The 25,601-nt window shown below is 51.7% G+C and overlaps 1 protein-coding gene and 1 long non-coding RNA gene across 2 annotated transcripts; one reads left to right on the forward strand and one right to left on the reverse strand.

Annotated features, from left to right (window-relative positions):
* Window positions 1-10,206: 10,206 nt before the first annotated feature.
* On the reverse strand, window positions 10,207-12,311 carry LOC112585593. The gene is made up of 3 exons (XR_003110053.2): window positions 12,175-12,311; window positions 10,851-10,990; window positions 10,207-10,706 (listed from the first exon to the last, which is right to left on the reverse strand). It is a non-coding gene; the product is annotated as an uncharacterized LOC112585593 (long non-coding RNA).
* On the forward strand, window positions 11,872-25,285 carry INKA2 (inka box actin regulator 2). The gene is made up of 2 exons (XM_006069463.3): window positions 11,872-12,115; window positions 24,004-25,285. The coding sequence occupies exons 1-2, from the start codon at window positions 12,080-12,082 to the stop codon at window positions 24,850-24,852; spliced, it is 885 nt and encodes a 294-aa protein (XP_006069525.1). The 5' UTR covers window positions 11,872-12,079; the 3' UTR covers window positions 24,853-25,285.
* The last annotated feature ends 316 nt before the right edge of the window (window positions 25,286-25,601 follow it).

Below are 25,601 nucleotides of genomic sequence, written 5' to 3' on the forward strand. Positions count from 1 at the left end.
TAAGGTGGCCCACCTGGGTGTGAGGATCCATGGGACTATGTGGGAAAAAAAAGGAAGGAACTAAGTTTTTTTTTAATAGCACTTATTTATTGATTTATTATTTTTTGTTCCGTGGGTTCTTTGTGAGAGGGGGTTTCTCTAGCTGCGGTGCACAGGTTTCTCGTTGCTGTGGCTTCTCTCATTGCAGAGCACAGGCTCTAGGGCGCACAGTACCGGCAGCACAGGGGATCAGTAGTAACAACTGTAGAGCACAGGCTGAATAGTTGTGGCACAAGGGCTTAGTTGCTCCACAGCCTGCGGAATGTTCCCGGGCCAGAGATTGAATCCGCGTCACCTGCACTGGCAGGCAGATTCCTCTCTACTGCACCACCAGGGAAGTCCTTAGATTTATTTTTAATTGGAGGATAATTGCTTTACAGTGTTGTGTTGGCTTCTGCCATACAACAGTGTGAATCAGCCATAAGCATACATATATCCCCTCCCTCTTGAACCTCCCTCCCACCCCTCTACCCCATTCCATCCCTCTAGGCCATCACAGAGCACTGGGCTGAGCTCCCTTGTTACACAGCAACTTCCCACTAACTATTTTACACACAGTAATGTGTATATTTCAAGAACTAAGATTTTTATAGCCACTTTTTCTCATTTGATCCTCAGAGCAACAAAGGGTAGGCAACCTTATTATTTGCATTCAATCTGCAAACATCTCTATTCATTCTTGCAACAGAAATCTAAAGGCCTAAATCTAACGGCTGATTTGTAAATCAGCCAAATGCTGGAGATACAAAGATGGGACAAAATAAACAGAGCACTTGCCCTCAAGCAGAAAGATACGTGCAAACAGACAGCACTGACCAAGGAGGAAATGTACAAGTAGCACAAGGTGCTGTACAATTATATGCAGCACTGACATTTTTCAGAGCCTTAGCTGCTCAAAGTGTGGCTGTCATGTGGGAGACAGTGAGAACTTCTGAGAAATGGAGAAAAACAGCTTTTGGTATTCAGAGACCAGCAGCTTTTTTCTCTATGAGCTTCTCTCCCCACCTCAAATCAAAATGGTTTAAAGCGTGCATAGAACTAGAAGAAAACCTCCATGCCCAGATCGCTCTTTTCCTACTCCCTGGAGTCGAGCCCTTCTGCCATGACAGCAGCACCAGGAGACAAAGTCCTAGTCCCTTGAAGCACTGGGGGCTGATTTTCTGAGCTGATCCTGGAGGATAGATAAGGAATTCAATCAGGCAGTGGGGGTGGAAAGAAAGCTCACCAGGCAGACAACGTAGAAAGATATTCTGGGCAGAAGGAACAGTTTGTGCAAAGGCGTGGAAGCATGAGAAACCACAGCAGTTAGGGAAGGTATGAGCTTCAGCGTGAATGGAGACAAGTATGGCAGCAATTACCAGGAATAAGGTTGCAGAGATGTATTGGTCCCCTAGTGTGGAGGGCCTTACCTGCCACCACAAGGAATATCAAATTAATGTGTTATGCTTGCCCAGAGTGGGATAGTGTTAGGTCACAATAGAGAGAAATGCAATTGGAAATACAGGCTAGGGCTTGATGACAAAGCTGAGGAGTTTGGATTGTCACTTGCAGACCATCGAGCATCCTCTCAGTTTGGGATCTAACACGAGGCAGTAACTACAAGGCCCACTTTACACACTGTTTCTCACACCTAACAGGGTCTTTTAGGTGTTAAACTCCCCTTTTTGAGAGTCAGTGTTTACCTATGTGCTGCTTTGCCCACAAACAGTGACTGAGCGCGTGTTTTCTGGTTCTCTCTTCCAGGCAAAGGGAACCCTTCCTCCTGTATTCTTCAGTTCATCTACTCAGTGGACTAGTACCATCCATAACTTTAAGTTATGTCAAGTTTATTAAGTAACAGTATCTGGCCTTCTGGACAGAATTTTTGTTTCATGACCTTGTTGGATCCTACGTAGCAAACTTTTGATGTGGAGAATAACTATTTTCACATGTGCCCCTTGGCCTGTGGGGTGACCAAATCCTTAGTGTGTTCAGACAGGTATGAGGATCAGGGGAGAAGCAGCAAAGGCCCGGGTTCCCACTCTCTTCACAGCCACCTCCCACCCCGGGGGCCTGCCTCCCTGGCTTTCAGTAAAGGACCCCAGGCATCCTCTCTCTCTCGCTCGCTCTCTCTCTCTCTCTCTCTCTCTCTCGACCAGACTCCCCTCTGCTCAAGGCCCACATTGATGAATTGCCCCATTTAATACCACAGCCTCAGTCTTTAGGGAGAAAGGCATCATGTTTGCTCTTCTGAGAACGGGGCCCAATTCATTCTTGTCCAGGCAGCATAATAAATAACCTGCCCCTGTTGGCAAGGGGTTTATTAGAGACTGATGGGACATTTAACAATAACTGGGGTCTGTGATTTATTAGGTAGGGAGGTTGGTGGCGTCTCTGAAGACTGGGAAGGTGGAATTTAATTGATAAAGCGACTGTCAGCAGCGATGAGATGCACTCAATAGAATATGCTTTTGAGGGCTTCTCTTTGGAGCTGTCAGGAAGGGTTTCTACTAATCATATTTAGCTCCTGTAAAGGCGGTGTCTGCTGGATATCTGGGTAAGACACAAACAGCAGGGAGGGGACTCTGAAAGGGGCCTGGGGAAGGGTGCACCTGTCAGTCGCCCAGCCCAATGGAAGAATGTGACACAAATGAGCAGAAGGGAAATAAGATTTTCATCACCCCCAAGAGAGGTCCCCTTCGAGGCACCTTTGTTTCCCTTCAGTGAGCTGCTCAAGAGAGCAAGAGGTGCCGAGCACCTGCTTCCTGGAGAAGGAGGGAAAGGCAAGAGTTAAGTGGCAAGAGAGATTTGTTCCGGAATTCCAAACTCCCTAAACCTGAACTATTTGCACCAGGGCCCCCCTGCCTGACTCCCCAGCCACAGACACTCAGGTATACAACACACCCCCACACACCACTGGTACCCCACGTCCACACAGCCTCTTCCTGTCACTGCTGCTTTCACGCCAAGGACAGAGTCACAAAAACTCAATTGATGGCGCCTCACCTTTTTTACTGTTGTTTCCCAGCTCTAGAGACCCCAGAATCCCGGCTGAGAAACTGGAAAGAAATTCTCGTGGTCTGGAGCATGCAGAGAGTACCTTACCTCTTCAGCCCGCCCTCCATCCAGTTCCCTGACAATAAAGGAGCTTGGTTTTATCTCCGAGGCCACCCTTGATGGCACCGAGGATGGCTCAGCTGTGTCCTCAGACAGCCCTGAGCCTTTCCAAGCAGCTCTGCTCACATTCTCTGCTCCCCCCGTCCCTCGGGCTGTTGCTCAGCCTTAAACAAGGCCATGTAAGGCACGAGAGGGGCTCATGAGGCCAGTCCGCTTCCCTCCTTTGATCTTCCTGCATCTATTCTTAGGTCCCAGGAGACTGATATGCCTCCTTGTTCTCCCCAGGGAGAGAAAGGGAGGGGGAGGCCATAACCAGGGAAGAAGGAGTAATTGTCACTGTCTAATCTGAGCCTCAGTGGTGACACTGAGGGACCTCTGAGCAGAATGGATACAGCAACTGGTTTGATTAAATCAAACCTCTCCTGCAACATCGTTAAATTAAACTGACAGGTCGGGAGCAGATGAGGGAGGGCAGGGGAATCATCGCCTCGGGTGGGGGCAGGGGAGGCCAGGGCTGGGAAGAACATCAGATGGTGGCAGAGCAAGGCCTGTCCTTTCTCTTATTTGCTGACTATAGATAGGAGATGAGATTTACGGATGTGAGAGGCTGAAGTACCTGTCTGAGCACAAGCTGTGAAAGTGACGCACCGGCAGACTGCTGCCTCCCAGGAGGCTCTGAGAATTCCCTTGGCAGTCAGACCTCACATTTGGAACAGTGTTCTTGACATTTCAAAGGGCCTCTACCCACTTTATCTGCACAACAAGCAGACAGAGTGCGATAATTTTCCTCACTTTGTAGCCAGAGAAACTGAGGTTGAGGGGGATTACAGAGCCAACTAGTAGGCAGAGACAGGCAGCAAAGCCAGTCCAAGGACCCCAGGTCTCCCGCCTTCCCGTCCCAGTCCGCTCGGCCCCAACGTACGCCATATGGCAGAATTTCCCAGGACTCAGTCCCTGGACCACCAGCTCTTTTCCCACCCACCAGAGAAACGTAAACCACACAGCTTGCTTCATGGGCCATCAGGAAAATGCCAGTCCCCACCTGGCTTGGTGCAGCCCACCTGCAAAGCACACAGCTGGCTTCAAAGGTCACCAGGCCATCCTAAGGTGCTCATATCACTCTCCCACCAGCCCAAGCCCTTCTGAGTCATTTCCATTCCTCCTTAATTACAAGTTGGGGGGTGGAGAGTGGGAAATAAATATAATGTTAGCAACACTAGTACACAGCAATAGGAGACGGATAACACTGATACCCTGCTGGCTTCCTCAACTGTCACCCAGTTCCTCACCTGCCAAAGCTAATTTTCCACTCACCAGTGGGTGAGAGCTCATTTCAGAGTGTGTGAGCCACCCAGTGCCATTGCGAACCAAGTAATGCCTCAGCCAGGATGTCCCTGTTCTCACATCCGATGCACCCTAATGATTTGTTTATTGACACCTGCGCCCCTCTCCAATCTATTTTCGGTGGGGAAGACACTGGGATGGGGATGCTGGCAAAGATGGTGCATAGTGATTACCATAGATGCCCTGGATCCCTACCTCCTCCAAAGCAGGCTCATCACACACCAGTTAATGATTAGAACCTGGGACAGGGAGAACAAAGGACAGAAGGAAGGGGAGAGAGGAGCAGACTTTCAACCACTGCCACCATAAAGGAAACTGGAGGAGAGAGGGCACATCATTTACTTGATGAGGATAGACAACTGGCAATAGTACCCACTAGGGGACAGTGTGTATGGGCCACACCAGATAAGGCTTCACTGTGCTCTTCCCTCATGGTTATCACATGATTTTCATCACCACTCTTGACCTGAAAAAGATAGCAAAGAGCAGGTGGGCAGATAGGTCAAAGGTACTCCAACAAATTATCACCAGCCTCCTGATTTCATCATTGGTATTATGACTGCTGCTGCTGCTGCTAAGTCGCTTCAGTCGTGTCCAACTCTGTGCGACCCCACAGACGGCAGCCCACCAGGCTCCCCCGTCCCTGGGATTCTCCAGGCAAGAACACTGGAGTGGGTTGCCATTTCCTTCTCCAATGCATGCAAGTGAAAAGTCAAAGTGAAGTCGCTCAGTCATGCCTGACTCTTTGCAACCCCATGGACTGCAGCCTACCAGGCTCCTCCATCCATGGGATTTTCCGGGCAAGAGTACTGGAGTGGGGTGCCATCACCTCCTCCTGGCCACATCCAAATCTAACACCTCCAACCTATCCATTGGAAATCATAGATCTCCAAGGCAAGGAGTTGGATTCCTCTAGAAATACCTGCCAAAGTGTGATGGAAGGAAAAGAGGTCTTGGGTGGGGTGGGGAGAGAGGGGAAAAAGAGGGAAGATCACAGGACCTGGGTTCCTATGCTGAATTTTGCTATCAGCAAGCTGGGTGACCTAGGGCAAATCACTCAACATTTCTGTGCTGCACTCTCCTGGTGTGTAAAACCATATGCTTGTGTGGGAAATGCAGACTCTCAAACTTTAGAGGTCACAGAGGAGAAAACTGAGACCCAAAGAGGTTAAATTACTTGTCCGAGGCCACACAGTGAAGCAGTGGAGTGACTAGAGAGCATGGGTTCTGAACTGAAGCCAGAGCCTCTGCGTGACCTGAGGGGAGTTCTGGCTCCCCATTCCCTTCCTCATCTGCAGAATGGAGCAATAGGAATCCTGCTTCCGAGGGCTTGGGAAGAACAGATGAGTGCCTGACACAAGGAAGGCCTTCAACAAATGGTAGCTAGCTCTATTTTTAGTGATAGACTGGAGGTTCGGACCCATAGAGCTTGATTTCGGGTCTTTCCACAAGGTCACAATTCTCTGATTATCTATAAGATCCTTTTCAGCTCCCCAATTCTATGATTCTAAGTCAGAGAGATTAACATGCAAGTTATTTCCAAAACCCTCCAGGCAGAGACACAAAAGACCATTTAGGGGATTCATTATTCACTCTCCATTGCCTCAGTCACTTTCTATGGATGATGATTCATGAGGAATAATCACAGCAAAGAAAACCTGTCCAAATGCAGGGAGGAAGGAGGGCAATAAAAAAAAACCCAAACTCCTTTGCATGTTCAGCTCCTATTCTCTCATTTGCATCTTCATTTAAGCGATGGCAGTGTTTCTTGGCCTCATTGCCTTTCCACTCAGGGGACTAGAGGCTGTCTCTTGGTACAGACTGAGTCCCTGCCCACCCCACCCACATCCCCATGAACCCCCTAGGAGATGGCCCAGCCTCTCTGGCCAAGCAGAACCCCTCACAGAAGCAGCTGTCACCTTTGGCACTGGTTCCCCTCAGGATCTCAAGGCTGAAATTTCAACCGGACGCCCAGGATGATGTCTGGTCAGGGTGAAGACAGTTCTCCAGCACCTGCAAAAGACCAAGGAGAGGCTTAGGAGCCAGCCTGGTGGAAGCAAATGCTCAGTAAGCCAAAGCTGAAACGTGACCTCTTCTTCTCCTCACCCCATGGCCTCAGGGGGAGAAGCCAGTAGACTTCTTTCTCTCTTGCTGACAAATCTTCCCCTGGAAAGGGGCCAATGCCTGGTCCTTGCTTACAGCTTCCAGAAACTCGTGGAGAGGGCCAGGTCGTGTGTAATAAAACTTTCACCCAGAGTTGCAGGCCATATGAAATTATAGGGAAGTCAGCGCTGTGCCTCCAAGGAGTCAGACATGTCAGAATATCCCCCAGAGAGTGCAGGGAGCTGGTCACTTTCCTTCCCAGTTTGCATCAACCAGCGTTAGTTTGCACAAATTCCATAAGTACTTCCCTTGGCTCTGCCCTGACGTTCTTCAGGTGTTCTTTGCAGTTGAAAAATATTTGCTTTTCCAGCCAGTGTTTGCAAAATGGAAATGTTTACTTCCCCACAGAAATGAGACCATCACTTAGGTGCCATAAGCACAGGCCCATAACTGCAAATAATTCCAAATAGGGGTAGGGAGCAGTCCATTGACTAACTGCTCAGTATTCAGACAAGTCTAATTTTGCACTTACAATTCCTTCTGAATTGTTCAGGTGACATAATCCATTCATTCGTGGGAGTTTTCTCAAACTACTATCCCACTACTGCTTCCTCCAACACCTTCCTGTGTTCCTCCCTCAAAATTTCAGTGCCTGTAAAACTGAGAACCTGGTCTCAGAGCCCAGGGAATTTGTAAAGAAGTGATGATTGTGGGAGTGGCATCTAAGTTAGCACTCTGTGTAAGAGTGATGGCTTTTCTGCAGATGGGGAAGTACCAGGACTCACTTCTTTAGTGGCTCATCATCCCAGTAATCCCCTTGTCTCCTGCTTTCTGCAGAGGAGGGCAGTAGGAAAAGGTTACCTTGGAAACAGGGAGATTTTATTATATCACCATAAAGATGAGTCTCTTTGGGCCTCAGTTGCTCTGTCTGTAGGCAGGGAGAATGATACTCTATGTTTGAAGACACTAAATGCTAAGGAGCTCCTTATGACTAGAGTCTTTGATTCTGCCACCCAGTCAAAAGAGTTTTTACTTAAATTGCAAAGTGAATCTTTTCTTTTGGAACCTAGAGAGCTCCCAACATACAGGCCACTTCGTCTCTCTGCTGTCTCCCCTGGTGTTGGAATTGAAGAGACTTCTGTCTAAGGTGGACAGAGGAAGATGTCATGAAAACTGAGAGGTTCATTTTAAGAAGAGTTAGGCCTCTGTCCAGTTCCTCCCCCACCATCCGAGCGTTCACACCAGACATACAGTCTCTGCTCAGCACCTCTGGGCCTGCCTGCCAGGAGAGGTCCTCTGCCTGGACAGAAACAGTTCCACAGTGATATCTGAACACATTCCAACAGCACGTTTATCTCTAGGGTCAGCCTTTCCTGTTGATGCTCAGGAGGCATGGGGGGAGTGGGGAGGGGGATTGGGATACTGGTGTTGACAGCCACAAGGGGTGGAGGCTTGAACGCAATGGGGACATGGACCCCACCCTTGGGAGGGTGACGTCGTAATGCGTGTGGCCGCATATCTCTTTCCTCACATCAGGATGAGCTCCCTAGCTCTTCTGTTGCCAGTGGAGATGAGATAGGCACAGCCTCACTCAGCAGTGCCTCATCCAGAGCAGGCTAGGACTTGGTGGGTGGAGACATCCAGGTGGGGACCATAGGATCTGGAGCCAGAAGAATGGCAGTGTTTCCATTGTTTAGTTTAGGATCTGAGCTCTGTTGGGACACAACAGGTTCTGCCTATCCCTTTGAGTTCAGTCATCAGTGCCAGGACCTTCAGGCTCTGGCAGTGGGGCAGTGGAGACCCCCTTCCCTGAAAGGCTGGGCAAACACAGGAGTTTTTTACACCCTTAGGAACTGTCTCCAGGAGCTGCAACTCGCTCCCTCAAGAAAAGTACTTATCCCCACCAGCAGGGGGCAAAACTGAGATACCTTCTGAGGGTTCCAGCCCAGCTCTGGATGGCTTTGAGAAAGTGCCTTCACATCCAGTCTCAACACCTTTGATTTATTCTTTATTTTCAAATGAGGTAATCTCACCTTCCCCCCGGGCTGAGTTTTGGGGGGCAGGAGGGAGGAGGCTGAACCACTTGATTCCTCTTCAACAAAAATGAATCATGTCCCCTATCCCCCACCACCCAGCCTCAGCCCAGGAATATTTATCTCTGTTTACACAACCATGGCAACAGGCTTTATTCTCTACTACTTAGGAGGAAAAAGAAAAAGAAAAGTGGAGGGCAGTGCTTTTTCCTACTCCTGTCTCCTGCTCTGCTCAGGTGACAGATCTATCATTTCAGAAATCAGGTAAGACAGAGATAGCCCTGCACTCTGGTGTAATGCTGTTCTTCTCAGGGACAGGGGAGCAAGAAGGCTGCAATGTACCAGGATCATAAAAGCACTCCAGAGTTTGACAGTGATTGTCCTCCAGAGTCCTGTGGGAACCACAGTACTCGCACTTCTGACTTGCCTGCAACTCCTCCTCTTCTGAGCACTGCAGTGAGATTATGGTCACCATTTTTTTTTTTTTTTTTTTTTTTTTTTTGTCTTGCCATAGCTTCAACCTTAAAAGTGGGTGGTGTGCAATCTTTGGCTTTGCTAACAATATATTCTTCATCTCTAAGATGGATTCCTCTTGCTGTGACCACTTCACAGATTATCAAAATAGAGTTTTGTAATGAATGTAAAAGTTTTAAATTCACATGTTTAAACTATAAGTAAGGGAAACTATGGAGAAGGAAATGGCAACCCACTCCAGTGTCCTTGCCTGGAGAATCCCAGGGACGATGGAGCCTGGTGGGCTTCTGTCTATGGGGTCGCACGGAGTCAGACACGACTAAAGTGACTTAGCACTTAGCAGGAGGGAAACTAAGGCCAAAGGAAAGCATTTGTTCAAGATCATACTGTGTTGTCAACAGTTTGCTGTTGTTGTTCAGTCCGCCCAGTCGCCTCCGATTCCTTGCAACCCCACGGACTGTAGCACCAGGCCTCCCCGTCCCTCACCATCTCCAGAAGTTTGCCCAAGTTCATGTCCTAGAATGAGGGCCTAACTACCCAGTCCTGAATTCTTGCCAAAAGATCAGCCTGCATCTCTTGGAGTTTTAACCATAGCCACCCTCCTACTAACTTCCAAGAGGATTCCAATCCATGAGGTCACAGGGATGGAGAAAAATCAGACCTGAAACTTGATTCTCAAGACTATTTCAACCACTAGCACAAACTCCATGCTTCCTATAGTTGCCCTTGTGTTGGGTGCTGGAAAGCTAAGCACACCCCTCTGGGTTGGAGAACCATTTGTGGTATTTCTCCCCCTTTCCCACTCTCCCCCGCATAAAACTTCCCCTTCGACTAAATGTTAATCAGCAGTCCCAGAGGATTCAACTTCAGAACCAGTTCAGCTGGGCTGGAGTACTCAGCTCTGTCCTTGAAGGTGGCTCCCACTCTGAACTCTCCTCGGATTTTTTCCAAAGGGGCCCCTGGGGTATTTCGACTCACAACTGCAAGGAAGCCGGATCCGGCGCTGCGACGCTGAGAGGACCAGCGGGGCTATTCTGGCCGCTGGCTGTGGCCGACCTGGGAGAGAGGAAGGAAATGTATTTTTGGGACTCTCCCAGCCGGCGTTGGAAACGCGGCAGCAGATTCTCAGCTCCATCCCGCGGCGGTCGGCTTCTCAGACCCACGCGGGATCCTGGGTAGCGACCCTGAAGGGAGCGCGGGCATCTGAGCTTGGCGATGCCACCGAGACACAGGCTTCGGACCGAGTTTTGACCCGCTTGTGCCTCTTCTTCCTTTTCTCTAGCCAGCGGCTACCGCTGCCCAGCTTCATCCAAAGGGGGCACTCGGGGCTAGGCCGAGAACCCTAGATAAGGTCCACTGTAACTAAGAACCCGGGGTTAAGTGGAGGCCATCCCACTGGACTCCGCAGTCTTCACTTCTAAGGATGTTCCTGGCTAACCTCCCTCCTTTTTCTCTCTTACCTGTCCATAGTAAGCAGAAGTGGCGCTCTTGTTGGCAAGGATCGGAATGGCCGAAGCTTGTGCCTTCTCTCTTTGCTCCTTTTCTCGCGTCTTCACACGGTTGTCTTACTCGGAGACTCCTAAATTCTGCCTGGGGCACACTTTCCGCGTCAATTACCTTGAAACAACACGTCTCTAATTGAGCTAATGACTCTCGCGCCCTGCAACACGCCCCCCACCCCCAATAACACACACATACTCGGGCCAGGCCGGGTGGCACGGTGCCTGGGCACAGGGTGGAAACCGCAGCCCCAACACGCACGGAGCCTGGTGTTGGGAGTCCAGGGTTCCGCTGGGAGGAGCGCCCGGGTCGGCCGGAGGGCCCTTCTCCGATTCATCTGTGGCACCTCCACCGCCCAGGGACTGGCTGGAGCTCGCACAGCTCCGGTGCTTGGGCCGCGTCTGTTGAATAGAATCGTGGCATCTTTGAGTTTCCTCTCCCTTCTCCGACTTAACAGCGAGGTTCGCAAGTGGCCAGAGCAAGAATTAGGATAACTGGGAGAGAGCAAGGCTTGCTCCTCCACCCCTGCCCACCCTATTGAAAGCAGCCCCTATCCCATGACCCTATTTTATGTTTTCATAAAGAATCATTACCTGAAATCACAGTGCCTATTTTTTTTTTAACCTGTTTGTCTTATTCCATTCCGTCCCGCCGCCCCATGTTTGATCTTAAGGCTAGGGAGCTTGCGCGTCTTATTCAGTATCCGCCCTCAGACCTCCAACCCTATCCGGAGTCCGGAGTACTAAGAAGAGCCTACTTTGCTTCGTGTTAAATACGTAAATGGACCGAGCGGCTGCTCCTCCGCCCCCGGGTGAGGAGTGGGAGGACCCTACACTAGGAGGTCAGGTAGGCCCATACTTCCCAAGTCCATTTTTTTGAACAGTTCAGAATTCAAAAGAGGGGCTGAGTGGCATTTGGGGTGGAGGGTGTTCCTTTTCTGATCAGAGTTTGGGAAACTGGGTTGACACTGAGACACAGCTTCTTTCGAGACTGGTACCCAATGCCCATCCCTAAGACGGGGCGCTCTCTTTTGGGGGGAGGGTCACGTAATTTGTTGGGGGACGTTAGTACAGTCTGGCGTGACGATATCCCCCTCCGCTGCGCCGGCCAGGGCCAGGTAGGCGTCGCCTGTGCTAGCTTAGGCCCCCAGGAGCGGAGGTCTCCGCCTAGTGCACGCACCCGCCCCAGGGTCCACCCACGGTCGCCCAGCCCGCGCCCCCTGTGCGCTTTCCTCATTGGCTGAAGGCGTCCCCCTAAGTTCTCATAGGCTGTCCCACTTTTCCCTCCGCCCCCAGCACGGACCGCGCGCAGCTAGCGGAGGGGAAGTGGCTCCAAGTCCAGACCTGGGAGCAGAGCCTCCGCTCAGCGCTGCGAGGCGCGGAGCGCAGGGTGTTCGGAGCGGGGGTTCAGTGGGACCAGTGATCCCACCCCGGGACTCTCTCGTGGAGCCGAGCCCGGCCAATGGGCGCATGAGGTAGAAGAACAGGGAAATGGACTGCTATTTACGCCGCCTCAAACAGGAGCTGGTAAGAGCGGAGCGGGCGCCGGGGTGCGGGAAGGCTGCTCCGCCCCGACTGTTACTTACCTGGCTGGGGCCGAGGAGGTCCGGAGAGGAGAGGAGGGGACGCGGCTAGTAGGCGGAGGACAGGACCTGTCCTGAGGGAAAAGGGCCGCGAGCAAACTTGTGTGAGAGGGAGGTAGTCAGGAACCAGTGAGAGGGACCGACTGAAGTGCGTCCTGAGATCCCGAGGGAGGAAAGAGGGCGCACACGGGACGCGGATGCCCGGCTGTGGGAGCCGCACGGGGCCGCGGGGAGCCGGGAAGAGGGTGCGCGGCCCCAACCCTGTCCGGGGCAGGAGGTCGGCCGGGGACTGCTTGCTCGAGGGGAGCTGGCACCGCCGCCCCCACCCCCACCCCCCAGCCCTGGCGGCCGGGCTTGGCAGGGCTGGCGCGGCTGCGGGGGCAGGCCCGGCCGGCTGTCTGCCTGGGCTTGCCTGCCAGCGGGGAGGGGGCTGGCAGCTGGACCCGCGGGGGAGGGCCCGGCGCGGGAGGAGGGGCGCCGCCTGGCAGCTCGCGAGCGGGAGAGCGGAGGCCCAGCCAGATGTCAGGTCTGGGCCTGGGGAGTGCGGAGCGAGCGTGCAGAGGACTGGCTGCGGGGGCTGGGAGAAGTGGCACCGTCTGGGGGAGTGGGGAGCGGGGATGGAAATCGCGCAAGTGGGGAGAGGGGCGCCCCGCTGAAACTCCGTTGTGAGGCGGCACGTTGCTTCTCACCGACTTTCTATCCCACACCCTCACACCTGCCACCTTTCTTGTTCTTTCCACCACCAGAATTCAGATAGATATTACGGACGTCCCCGCACCTGGGCCCCCACGCCCTCCCTGTCAAGCAGGCTCTCCGGGGGCTTTGCCTCCATCTCTTTTTGTCCCTTTTAGTCCGTTTCTCTTGGAGTCGACCTTTTTTCGGTCTCACTTTTCTCCCGTCCCTTTTCTTCTTATTCTTCAGAGCCAGGGTCATCCAGGCTCACGACAACAGACCTGGATCCAGAAAGTGTCAGCTCGTACTCTCCAGAGTCTAGGACAGCCTCTCCCACTCTCCACACTGAGGAGGGAGCTTGGCAGTTGTATCAGGGGCCAGCTTGGGGAGGAGGGGGAGCTTTTAGCAGCAGGTGTCCCTTTTGATTCTTCATGGTCAAGTGGCCCAGGCACTCTTTCTGTCTGTCCCACTCCATTTCTCTGGGACTTCCTCCTGAAGCCCTTTTTGTGGTGACACTCGGACGGGAACTTTACCCAGAGGATTGCTTCTTAGATGAGGGACAGAAGAGTCTCCATCATGTCCCTTCTCATGTTCATTTTCTCATGCTTTCCATGTCAGTTTGGAATGGCTGGTCCCAGCCCACACATACACAGCTCTGACTTTACCCATTCATTTGTCCAGTACCAGAGAGAAAGGTCAAGGTCACCAAGAGGATGTCTGAAGTCCAAGACTCAAGTCAAGAAAAGAATCTAACAGAATCCTCTCTTTTTTGCTTGGAATCTGGGACCACACCACCCACCTCAGGATCTGCCTTAATAGAGGGTTTGTGGGTGTTCCTGGCATGGGCTTGAATTTTAAAATCCCACTGATTTGCATTTTTTACAGCACCCTAGGTGGGAGGTGGTGAGGGGAGGAAGACAGCCTGTGGATGCCAGGAGAATAAAAGAGGCAACAGGAATCTGAACAGAGCTGAGCTCCAGGTCTTGGTTTGCACCCTCTCCTGCCAAGGACTCGAGCCCCAGTCTCCGGGAGGAGGAAGGGGAGAGGCTGAAGTCACCCAACTCCCCATTAGTTTTCATTTGGCCCTTTGTCTGAGCAGCTTCAGCCTTTGCCTCTCTTGGAGAGGAAGCCAAATGCCTGGCCTGGGGCCCAGAATGACACTCAGATGGGAGAGCTCTGCACCCTCCTCCACCCATGGTGTTCCGCCCCCTCCCCAGTGCCAGTTTGCCCAGAAAGGAGACCAAGTAGAGTGACAGGCAGAGCTATCAGAGTCTTGTTCACTCCCTGACGCCTCAGCCCAGGGCTTCGGTAACAGAGCCAAATCGCAGTTCCTCTGTTTTCCCAATGGGAGTGAAGGAGAAAGTGGGGCTGTTAGCTCAGGCTCAGCCTTTTGGCTCCTCTAAGGATTTCGGGGTTTGAATTCAATGCAGCTGGGTCGTGGCTGGGTTAGGAAGGTCTGTGATGGCGCAGGAAAGGCTTATAGTTAGTATGCATGATGAGCTTGAAGTGTGTGTTCATCTCAGACAGAATCTTCCCCTCCCACCCAGGAGGAACTGTGTGTTGCTTGGCTTTGCCTTAACTTAGTGTGTGCCCAAGAATGGCACTCACGTAATACTAGTCAAGTTCTACGTTCATTTATGCCATTAAATCCCCTTTAAGAAACATATGTCCTGAAGACGCTGTGGGTTAAAGCTGCTGGAAAAGGAAACATAAAGAATAAATTGTGAAATTATCTTTGTCGAGGGTGTTCTGAGCTCCTCTCTTGCATCCTAGCCCTGCTCTTGGCCCGGAAGATCTAAACAAGAAGAATCTGTTCCTGCAAAACTGAAGTAGCAGAATTTCCCAATTTTCTGAGGCAGAAAATTTGCATTGTAACAAGTGAGCACTGGAGGGAGGCTGAGGACTGGGGGATCCTGGCTTAGTTAGGTTGATGTCCAGAGGACTAGCCCTTTCCCCCTGTTCAGAAGAGGATGGGGATCCGGTTTCAGGGCTGAAATGTAGCAGGAGAGTAGCAGCAGCTGACACACTTCTTCATTAGGATGAGAGGGTCAGGCTGTAACTACTCAGTAGGGAATATATCTCTCCCCACTCCAGCAGCCAAAGAGAGGCCCTGCCTGAACACGGGCCTTGAAACCAGCTGTTCCTTATATGCTGCTCCCTTGAGGGCATCCAACAAATGGGGTAGACACAGGCACACAGAGGAAGCAGACATAAGATGCTCACAGGGTGTCGCTCATGAGTTCAAATCAGTGTAGAAGAGCAAATAGAGTGCATAATGGGCGAGTCAAGTATAGCCAGGCTGGGAAGGCTTCCTGGAAGAGGAGGAGGAAGTTGATAAAGTCAGCTTCTGGAATGTCAGTCCTAGCCAAGGCATGGTGAAGCAGCTGGGAGACGTCTCTCGGGCCAGGAAAGTCCTTCTAGGAAAACCTGTTCCTAGAAGACAGTTGTCTGGCCACTAGCAGCCACAAGTTTAGGAGGTTCTGGTACATGGAGGAGGACCAGAGCGTAAAGGCAGAATAAGGAGGAGATAAGAAGGTGATAGAGCAGATACATTTAGGAACAGCCTTCAGCCCTTGCGGCAAAAGAGCAAACTTCCTGAGGCAGAAAACAGCTTCTGCAAAGGATCTCATAGTGTGATCGCCCTTGATGGTTAGATCTAGGGTGAGACGACTTTGGACTAGATTGTGTGGGGTGGTGTGCTCAGTGGAAAGAGCGTGGAGCACAGGGTTTGGGGTCTCCAGGTCCAACTGAACTCAAATCCTGGCTCTGTGTGACCCTAGAAGATTATTTGACATCTCTGTGCCTTGGCTTTCTCATCTGTAAAATTTCTTTAAAAAAAAAAAAAAAAAAACCTACTTTAGGGACTTCTCTGTGGTCCAGTGGTTAAAACTTTGTGCTTCTACTGCAGTGGGTATGCATTCAATCCCTGGTCAAGGAATTAAGATCCCAAGGAATTAAGATAAAATAATAATAAAAATAAAAACAATATACCTACTGCATACAGCTACTGTGAAGATTATGTCAAGTGCCTTCCCAGCTGTATGGCCCTAGCATATAACACAGTACCTGCTGTGTTGTAGGCACTTGGTAAACTCACAGTGATGAACTAATCAGACTGGTGTGCATGTGTCTTTCATTCTCAGAACACACTTACTGAGTTCATACTATGTTTCAAGCACTTTGCCAGGCACTAGTAATGTGGCTACATATATAAACAGACACTGATCTTGCCTTCTGAGAACTTAGAGTTTAATAGGAGTGATAATAACAACATATTCAGTTCAGTTCAGTTCAGTCGCTCAGTCGTGTCCGACTCTTTGTGACCCCATGAATCCCAGCATGCCAGGTCTCTCTGTCCATCACCAACTCCCGGAGTTCACTCAAACTCATGTCCATCGAGTCAGTGATGCCATCCAGCCATCTCATCCTCTGTCATCCCCTTCTCCTCCTACCCCCAATCCCTCCCAGCATCAGAGTCTTTTCCAATGAGTCATATCTTCACATGAGGTGGCCAAAGTACTGGAGTTTCAGTTTTAGCATCATTCCTTCCAAAGAAATCCCAGGGCTGATCTCCTTCAGAATGGACTGGTTGGATCTCCTTGCAGTCCAAGGGACTCTCAAGAGTCTTCTCCAACACCACAGTTCAAAAGCATCAATTCTTCGGCGCTCAGCTTTCTTCACAGTCCAACTCTCACATCCATACATGACCACTGGAAAAACCATAGCCTTGACTAGACGAACCTTTTTTGGCAAAGTAATGTCTCTGCTTTTCAATATGCTATCTAGGTTGGTCATAACTTTTCTTCCAAGGAGTGAGCATCTTTTAATTTCATGGCTGCAGTCACCATCTGCAGTGATTTTGGAGCCCAGAAAAATAAAGTCTGACACTGTTTCCACTGTTTCCCCATCTATTTGCCATGAAGTGATGGCACCGGATGCCATGATCTTCGTTTTCTGAATGTTGAGCTTTAAGCCAACTTTTTCACTCTCCACTTTCACTTTCATCAAGAGGCTTTTTAGTTCCTCTTCACTTTCTGCCATAAGGGTGGTGTCATCTACATATCTGAGGTTACTAACTGTTAATGTAATTATTAACTGTTAATATCGATTCACAATTTTTGATATGATATGCCAGATAGCTCATGTATTATGTCAGTTGCCAGAGCAATCCTGAGAAGTTGGAGTTCTGTTATTCCCATTCGATAAATGAGACATGGAGAGGTGAAGTGACTTGGCCACAGTATAGGGCTGATAGGTGGCAAAGCTAGGACTCAAACCCAGCCAGTCTGGCTGCAGATCTCACACTCAGAGCTAGCATATGCATGCAGATCTCTTGCACAGAAATAGAGGATACGTGCTTGATGAGAGGCATGCATTCAGTGCTCTGAGAGAGAGAGAGTCCCTCCAGCTAGTGGATCAGGGAAGGCTTCATGGAAGAGGTGACATTTGAATCAGACCTTGAGGGATAAATAGGGACAGGAACAGGAGAGAAACAGCATTTCAGGCAGAGGATGAAGTGATGTGACCAAAAGATGCAGAGATGGAAAGCATAGGGGTGTTTGAAGACTGTCTAGAGGGGAGGTTTGAAGACTCACATGAGTTTGGCTAGAAAATAGGGTATATGTAGAGAAATAAAGGCAACAGGGCTGAAAGAGCTGTTGAGAGCAGACTGTGGTAGTGGTGGTGGGGGTCGGGGGGTTGAATGCCGTGCTAAAGGGCCTGATCTTTTCCATATGTGTTACAGAGCAGCGTGATTAGAGTAATTAGAGATGTACCTTGGGATCTAGGAGCTGGTAGGGGGTGGAAATGGCAGGAGAGGGAGGAAATTGAGGCAGGAAGATAAGTTAGAAGGTTACTACAAGACTCCACGCAGTAGAGTATGAAGACCCAAACCAGAAAGGAGAAAAGGAAGATAGCTTTTTGGGTTTCCTTGGATGCCCAAGGAATTGGGTTGATCGGCTGCAGTGGAGAGGGGCTAAAGCTGGACAGGGGAAAAGTGAGGCTGGGAGCTGAGCTCCCTACAGGGGCGAGACTGGGCTCGTCTCTCAGTCTGTCTGCCTCTTGCCCAGGCACATGGCCCCCAGTAGATTGTTCATTTGGAAAGTGGGCTCATGCATTTCACACCCGTCCCTCCTCCAGCTCTTGGCACAGTTTCTGCTTTACCTTCCTGTTGAGAGTTCCAGCCAAGAGCAGGGGGTTGTGAAGGTCCCTATTCACTGAGCTGCAGAATGGGCCACTTGGCAAAAGTGGGGCTTTTCCCGTTTCCGGCCCTGAACCCTCTTCTAGCTTCCAGAGGGGTTGAAAGGAACTGTGTGGGGATCCTGTGAGTAATGGGGGTGGGGGGAGTGAAGCAGGGCACACTGCCAGGTCTATGGGCAAAGCTGGAGCCTGTGTCAAAGGATTCTGGCTGAGCTGGGAGAGGGCGTGAGATGGATAGATGCAGGGCACAGCTGTGGGATCAGTCAGGGGCCTAGGAGAGGGCTTGGGAAGGTTGCCGAGGATGCTGGTGTCACATTTTCCCATCCTCACTCCTCCCACACCACAAAAGGCCCAGCAAGTGCCAAGGAGTGGGGGGAGCTGTCCATGGACAGCTGACACCACACAACCGCATTGAGCGCTCAGGGCTGGAGGGCTGGGATGGTGGGGTCTGGCCTCCCAGCAGCATCTTCCCCTTCAGCCCCAGGCAGGCAGTTCCTCTTTTCCCCTTTCAGATGAGTCAGTAAAGAGATGCCTTCCGTGAAAATGAACTGAATTGGGTCTTGGAGTCCGTCCAAGACTTCATGCTCTTCCTCCCTGTATGATGATAAAATTGCCCTCACACATCGCACTGACAGTCCTGGTTTCTTCTCACAAGAATCCCACGAGGCTGTGAACTCAGGGATTATGATGACATGGAAAGCTCAGGCCAGGCATGGCATCCCAGTCCTCCCCCTAATCCACCTCGGAACCTCAGTCTATGGATCAGTGTTTCCACTGGAGGTGCTCAAGATAATCAGGAGATACTCAGCTGAAAAACTTAGTTTTAAATAGAGAAAGTGTTACCATCTATTTGTGGAAAGTGATATACGTTTCATATAAATTTCCATATAAAAACATTTATTCACATGAACAGATTAAAGTATTAAATAGGAGCCTAGGTCATTTATAGATATGATGAAATCATGACGGAAAGTCTAGGGGATTGTGTTCAGGCAAACACTGAGGGAGAAAACAAACCTCCCAGATCCCAAGTTTCCTAATCCGTTAGGTGGGGGTAACACCACCTGCCTCGACAGCCTCCTAGTAATTGTGGTCACGGTCATGTAGAAGACAGAGCAAGTGCTGCACGCACGTGAGGGGTTATCATTTTACACTCAGACCAAAGCACAAAAGGTTGGTGAGTCCGCGTCATGTTGAGTGGCCGAGTCAGTCAGCTGGAGCACCCAGGTCCCTACAGGACAGCATGGGGCTCCTTGCACACACTGGGGTGCCCCGCAGGCATCCAGCTCTGACACAGGGAGGAAGCCAGGGCTGGTTTAGACTGCAGCGGGAGAGACTAAAGTTTGACAAGAAAGAAATTTTTAGAGGAAGTGCTGGGGATGGGAGATGGACTGTGGGGTGGTGTGGATGCGAGGAGGCGGTGAGACCTTTCTCAGAAAGGATTCACACAGGATACACTTGTCATGGGTATTGTGCTGGGTGGGGGAGCAGGCTACCTCTGTGCATGTGCGCGTACACGTGTGTATAGGCATGTACGAGTGTGTGTGAGCTGGGGTGGAGAAAGAGAATAGTGATTGTTAGAGCCATTCCCACCAATCAGAACTAATTAGACCCTCTTGCAACTTTTCCAGGGGTTCCCAGGGTGTCTCAGTGGTAAAGAATCCGCCTGCCAATGCAGGAGATGCAAGAGACCCAGGTTTGATCCCTGGGTCAGAAAGATCCCCTGGAGGAGGAAATGGCACCCCACTCCAGTACTCTTGCCTGGAGAATCCCATGGACAGAGGAGCCTGGCAGGCTACAGTCCAAGGGGTCACAAAGAGTTGGGCACGACTGGGTCCACACATGCATGTGACTTCTCTGCCTGAGCGCTGGGGGAAGTCAGGTGTGTTTCGGCAGCGGAAGGCCAGAGAGGAGCTCAGCACCTGCAGCCTGGAGATGGGGACTGACTGTTCATTTCTAGTTCAGGATTCTCTCAGACTCGGCCCCTTTACAGCCATCCAGCACCGCTCTCTCTTGTCGCTCTTCAGCAAGAGACACCCTGGGATCTGATCATGTCCCACGCTCTGGGGAAGACAGCAGCCTGCCCTCTGGCTCTTTCTGCCTGGGTGACATCACTCCCCTGGGGCTGCAGGGAACGGCAGCTCACCTCCCAGTCAGGCCCCAGCGGATGCTCTGACCTCCCCGACGCCCCCTGGCCTCCCTGTTTCCCAGACTCGGCCTTCCCTCTTCCATTCTCAGCCCCCTGACAGCTGCCTCTTGCCCTCCAGTGTCAGCGTTCCATGCCCAGCTGACTGAATCTGGCTGGACAGTGGGCAGGGGGGTGCTGAGGCTTCCCTTTCCTTCCCCTCTCCTTCCTCTGTGTGGGGCCAGGGTGGGAGAAGGGACCGGACAAGACGTTTCTCCCTGATCAGGCCAGTTAGATGAACAGAATTCTGTCCCTACTCTGTGTTAAGGTTCACTGAGGAAGAAATGGGCAGAAGTTCTTGGGAAGTCTTAAACTAAGAAAACAGCCACATACGAACACACATTACATCATGTCATCTGTTCAAAGCTGGGCCAGGAAGGAGCTCAGAAATTAAAAGACAGACTTTAAAGAGCCTTCCCAGATTACATGGCAGAGCTGGGATTTGAACCCTGTTCCATCTGTCTCCAGTACCCAAGATCTTAACCAGAACACTATCATTTTCCATAGGGCTGTAACTTCAGCTCTTATTTACTTAAATGGGGCCTCTTTTTAATGGGCAGCCCTGAGTTCATACATTACCCACATATTCATTCTCACTGGAAAAAAAGGTACAAAATGTCAGAGTTATTTCTTAAGGATTTTTCCATACTGGAAGAAATTGAATGGGGTCATTTCATTCCTCCCACCGCCTCTGATCTGGACTGTATTCAGCCTTCTGGAAGGAAGCCTGCGAGCTCCGACTCCGTGCCTCTTGGTGAAATGAAACCTTGAGAAGCGTCCCTGACTCTTTCTCCCTGGGTAGTGACTGATCGTCGGAGGACAGCAAGCAGTCCAGGAGGGGTGACTCGGGGGTACTCCATGCCCATTTTATGGATATGCAGCAAGTGCAGAGGTGCTGGCTGGGTTCTGGGGTAACACACTGATGTGCAGACCTCAGTCTCTGCCCCCAAGAAGTAGATGCTCAATGAATGTTTAATGAACGACACACCACTTACATGAACAGAAGAGCTGGGGCAGTTCTGAGAGGGGTGAGCATTTTAAGTATCACGGAAGAGTTTCTGACAAGAGCTTGGGGTGTATATGGGAGCAGATTATGCTTCTGAGGGTTGGAGGTCTGTGGTTTGGTGGCCAGAAGGCCGGTGAGGAGGCTCCTGCTGCACTGCAGAGAGTAGAAGGACAGATGTGCGGCATCTGGGGACAGAAGCTGGGGTGGAAAAGCCAAACTTGACCTCAAGGCTCCAGGTTGGGGTGAGTGTACAAGGGAGGGGACAAAAATAGGAGAGTCAGAGCAGCAGTTTGCCAGGAAGGGACCCTGAGGAGTTTGGTTCAGGGCTTAGAGTCTCCTGACTCTGCTCTGGGTCTTCCAGTTGTAGCCAAGCTGCCCCCCAAAGGAAGGAGTCAGGAAGGTGGCAGCTGCAGGAGACAGAGCAAGGGGCTGCCTGCACACGCGGGCACACCACAGGCTGTGTCTCTAGCTGCTGCTGCCACCACTCAGATGGAGCATGCTTGCCCAGCAGCCTGGCAGACCCCAGGCTGTCAGGCCTGACCACCACTTCTTGCTCTTTCTTGGGCAAGGTGCTGAGTGTGGGAAGTTCTTTACTCAGCCAAGGCCTCCTTGGCTTCAGGGATGGTCAGTGCTCCACTGTCCGTTAGCACCACCGGCTCTGGAGAGCCTGGCCACCAGGGAAGCCTGGCCAGGGCCCCGAACCCCTACCAAAGCCAGAGTTGGCAGGGGCGGGTCTGACCCCAAAGCCCAAGAGGGTCAGTGCTGCAGAGCCTCTGCACCCCCGCTCTGAGCCCCTCCAGCCCTGCACCCCATGGGCTGGGCCTTTTGCCTTAGGACGAGGCCGGGAGGTAAAATGATCCCTGCGGGTCTCCAGGGGGCTTAAGAAACAGATGGTCCCCTCACATGAGGTTTGCTGTTGTAACTTGAGCAGATCTGGAGAGGGAGCTGGCAGGACCAAGGCAGCTTGGGCCCCGGGGACGGGAACCTTGTGAATGTTATCAGACGCAACATCCTCTGCCCAGCCTCCAAACTGGGCCCTCACCCAAGTCAGTCTCTCAGCCCCTTCCAGCTGGCACCTGGGGCTCCAGCCTTAGACACCCACAACGGGGCTGGGGACCCTGTCCCCACTCTTGGCGAGGGCAGTGTAGCCAGTTGGGCCAAGAAGACAGGAAGAGCGCTGGAGCTAAGTCAGAGCAGCTGAGAGAGGACAGGTGTTTGGAAGGGCGAGAAGGGCCAGGCAGAGCTGAGCAGCATGCGTGCGTGCTCAGTTGCTCAGTTGTGTCCAGCCCTTTGTGACTCCATGTCCTACAGCCCACCAGGCTACTCTGTCCATGTAATCTTCCAGGCAAGAATACTGGAGTGGGTTGCCATTCCTTCTCCAGGGGATCTTCCCGATCCAGGGATTGAACCCTTGTCTTCTGCATTAGCAGGCAGTTTCTTTACCACTGTGCCACTTGGGAAGCCCCAGAGCTGGGCAGGGGTCTCAGCAAACAGAAGCTTCCTGGCTCCTTATCTCGCTCCTGACCAGCCAAATGTGAACAGCAGTGAAGTGAAACTCCAGGCCTACTCGCTGAGCTCATCCTCTTCCCCTAACATTCCTCTCAAGCCTCTTCCACTGCCCAGCCCTCCTGAGGTGGTGCTTGGTGGTTAGGCCTCTAGCATTGAGAGTAAGATGTCCTGGGTTTGAATCCCAGCAACATGAGCTGGGTGACCTTAGGCAAGTTACTTCACACTGCATTGTGGTTAATGCATCTGTTAACATGAGAATTATAATACCAACTTCCTAGGGCTTATATAAAGATGAAACGAGATTGTGTGCACGAAATATTTAGCTCAAGTCCTGTTCACAGTAACTGCTCACAAATTGTTACTGTCATCGTCATCCTCGTCTCGTGGACGCTAAAGAGAAACAGGCAGAGACACAGAGGACACAGATGGACACAGAAGTTTTTGTACCCTCAAACTGATCTCGGCCCCACCTCTTACTATCTATGTCATCTTGAGCAAGTTACTTACGTGCCTCAGTTTCCTCATCTGTAAAATAGGAATAGTATTAGTCACTACTGGCTCAGATGGTAAAGCGTCTGCCTGCAATGCGGGAGACCCAAGTTCGATCCCTGGGTTGGGAAGATCCCCTGGAGAAGGAAATGGTAACCCACTCCAGTACTCTTGCTTGGAAAAGTCCCATGGATGGAGGAGCCTGGCGGGCTACAGTCCATGGGGTTGCAAAGAGTCGGACATGACTGAACGATTTCACTTTCACATAGAGTGGGCTTCCCGGTGGCCCAGACAATAAAGAATCTGCCTGCAGTGCAGGAGACCTGGGTTCAATCCCTGGGTTGGGAAGATTCCCCGGAGGAGGAAATGGCAACCCACTCCAGTATTCTTGCCCGGAGAATCACGTGGACAGAGGATCCTGGCAGACTACAGTCCATGGGGTCGCAAAGAGTCGGACATGACTGAGCGACGAACACTTTGACTTTTCATGGAGTAGTTGGAGAGATTAAATTTTGATTAATTTATACATATGCATATGTGTATACCTATATGTAGCTTAGGACAGTGCCTGTCTTAGCAAGTCAGCTGCCATCAATATTATTTCCTTAATCCAGCCTTATCTGTGTTAAAACTCCTCCTCTCCCAGTCCTGATCTGCACTATGTAGGCCATATAGAGGCGGGGTCAGCAGCAGGCTGGAGTGACCCTGGAGGTGTATGTTTGGGGAGCGACCCTTCCCCTGGCTCATGGGCCCTGTGCTCTCTCCCCTGCAGATGTCCATGAAGGAAGTGGGTGATGGCTTGCAGGATCAGATGAACTGTATGATGGGGGCGCTGCAAGAACTGAAGCTCCTGCAGGTACAGACGGCCCTGGAGCAGCTGGAGATCTCTGGAGGGGGTCCTGCTCCAGGTTCTCCCGAAAGCCCCCGGACACAGCTCGAGCCCCCTCAGTGGGAGGGCAGCAGAGGTCCTGTCAGACCTGGGGCCTGCTCCCCTTCCAACCAAGCTTCTCTTGGCAGCACCAGCAGCGGCAAGTTTCCGTCGCATAGGAGTGTGTGTGGGAGGGAGCTGGCCACCCCGCCCAGGACACCGCTGCCAGAGCCCCAGCCCTATGCCCAGCAGGGGCCAGAGCTGGCGGAACCTGATGACTGGACCTCCACGTTGATGTCCCGGGGCCGGAATCGACAGCCTCTGGTGTTAGGCGACAACGTTTTTGCGGACTTGGTGGGCAACTGGCTGGACTTGCCAGAACTGGAGAAGGGTGGCGAGAAGGGTGAGACAGGGGAGGCGGGAGAGCCCAAAGGAGGGAGGGGCCAGCCTCGGGAGCTGGGCCGCAGGTTCGCCCTGACAGCAAACATCTTCAGGAAGTTCTTACGTAGCGTGAGGCCTGACCGCGACCGGCTGCTGAAGGAGAAACCAGGCTGGGTGACACCCACGGCCTCTGAGCCCCGAGCTGGACGCTCCCAGAAGGTCAAGAAGCGGAGCCACTCCAAGGGCTCTGGACATTGCCCCTTCCCAGGTGGCTCAGAGCCCAGAAGAGGAGAGAATGCTTCCACTGGCTGCCCCAAGGCCCTGGAATCCTCGCCCTCTGGCTTTGATATTAACACAGCTGTTTGGGTCTGAATCCTAGAGACAGAAATGTGACTGAACCCAAAAGGGCCAGGTCCCAGTGCTGGGCCCCTGGGAAAGAGGCCAGGCGGGGTCCCTTCCCGCAACAAAGGACGAAGAAGAAGCAAGAGGGTCTGGAGCTGGGTTGACAGGCCTGTAGTTGGGAGAGGCCATGGCAGGCGCTGGCTGGCAGGGGAGGGCAGAGCTCCTGGACAGAGAGAGAGAGAGAGAGAGAGAGAGAGACAGTGTGTGTGTGTGTGTGTGTGTGTGTTGCAACCCGGCTGGAGGTAACAGCAGGGGAGGGCCTGAGGGAGGAGACCAGGAAATCCATCTGACATTCCTTCACTGCCCCCAAAGACCTCACTTGAACATTCTGCATGGATCTGGCACTGGGGCCTCAGGTTCCCCAGAGATGCCGCCAATAAAGACCTTGTTTCTCGTGTCCCCAGGCTCGTGTGCTTCCTTGGCAAAGCACTGCTCCAGGCACAGGTATTGAAGCCCAGCCCTCCTGGGAGTGGGAGCAGAGTGGCAAATTCCCACCCCACTGCCTTCTGTTGCCTTTGAGACTTCACCCCATCCCCAGACCCTGGGCCACAGCTGAATAAAGAGTGTGTGTATAAGGAGTGCATGGGGAAGCCCACGCCTTTCCACAAGCACATGAAAGAAAGCCAGTATTTGTATGGCGCGCAAAATGTTTGGAATCCTTTTCACATCCATGATCTCCCTTGTAAATGGGCAAGAAAGGCAGGTAATATTCCCAATTT

The sequence above is a fragment of the Bubalus bubalis genome, chromosome 6 (assembly GCF_019923935.1).
Source record: "Bubalus bubalis isolate 160015118507 breed Murrah chromosome 6, NDDB_SH_1, whole genome shotgun sequence".
NCBI classification, from domain to species: Eukaryota; Metazoa; Chordata; class Mammalia; order Artiodactyla; family Bovidae; genus Bubalus; species Bubalus bubalis.

Excerpts from the sequence above, each read along its gene's own strand:
- INKA2 (XM_006069463.3), top strand. The coding sequence starts at position 12,080 with ATGGACTGCTATTTACGCCGCCTCAAACAGGAGCTG. Across the intron at positions 12,116-24,003 it reads GCCGCCTCAAACAGGAGCTG|ATGTCCATGAAGGAAGTGGG; the intron begins GTAAGAGCGGAG and ends TCTCCCCTGCAG.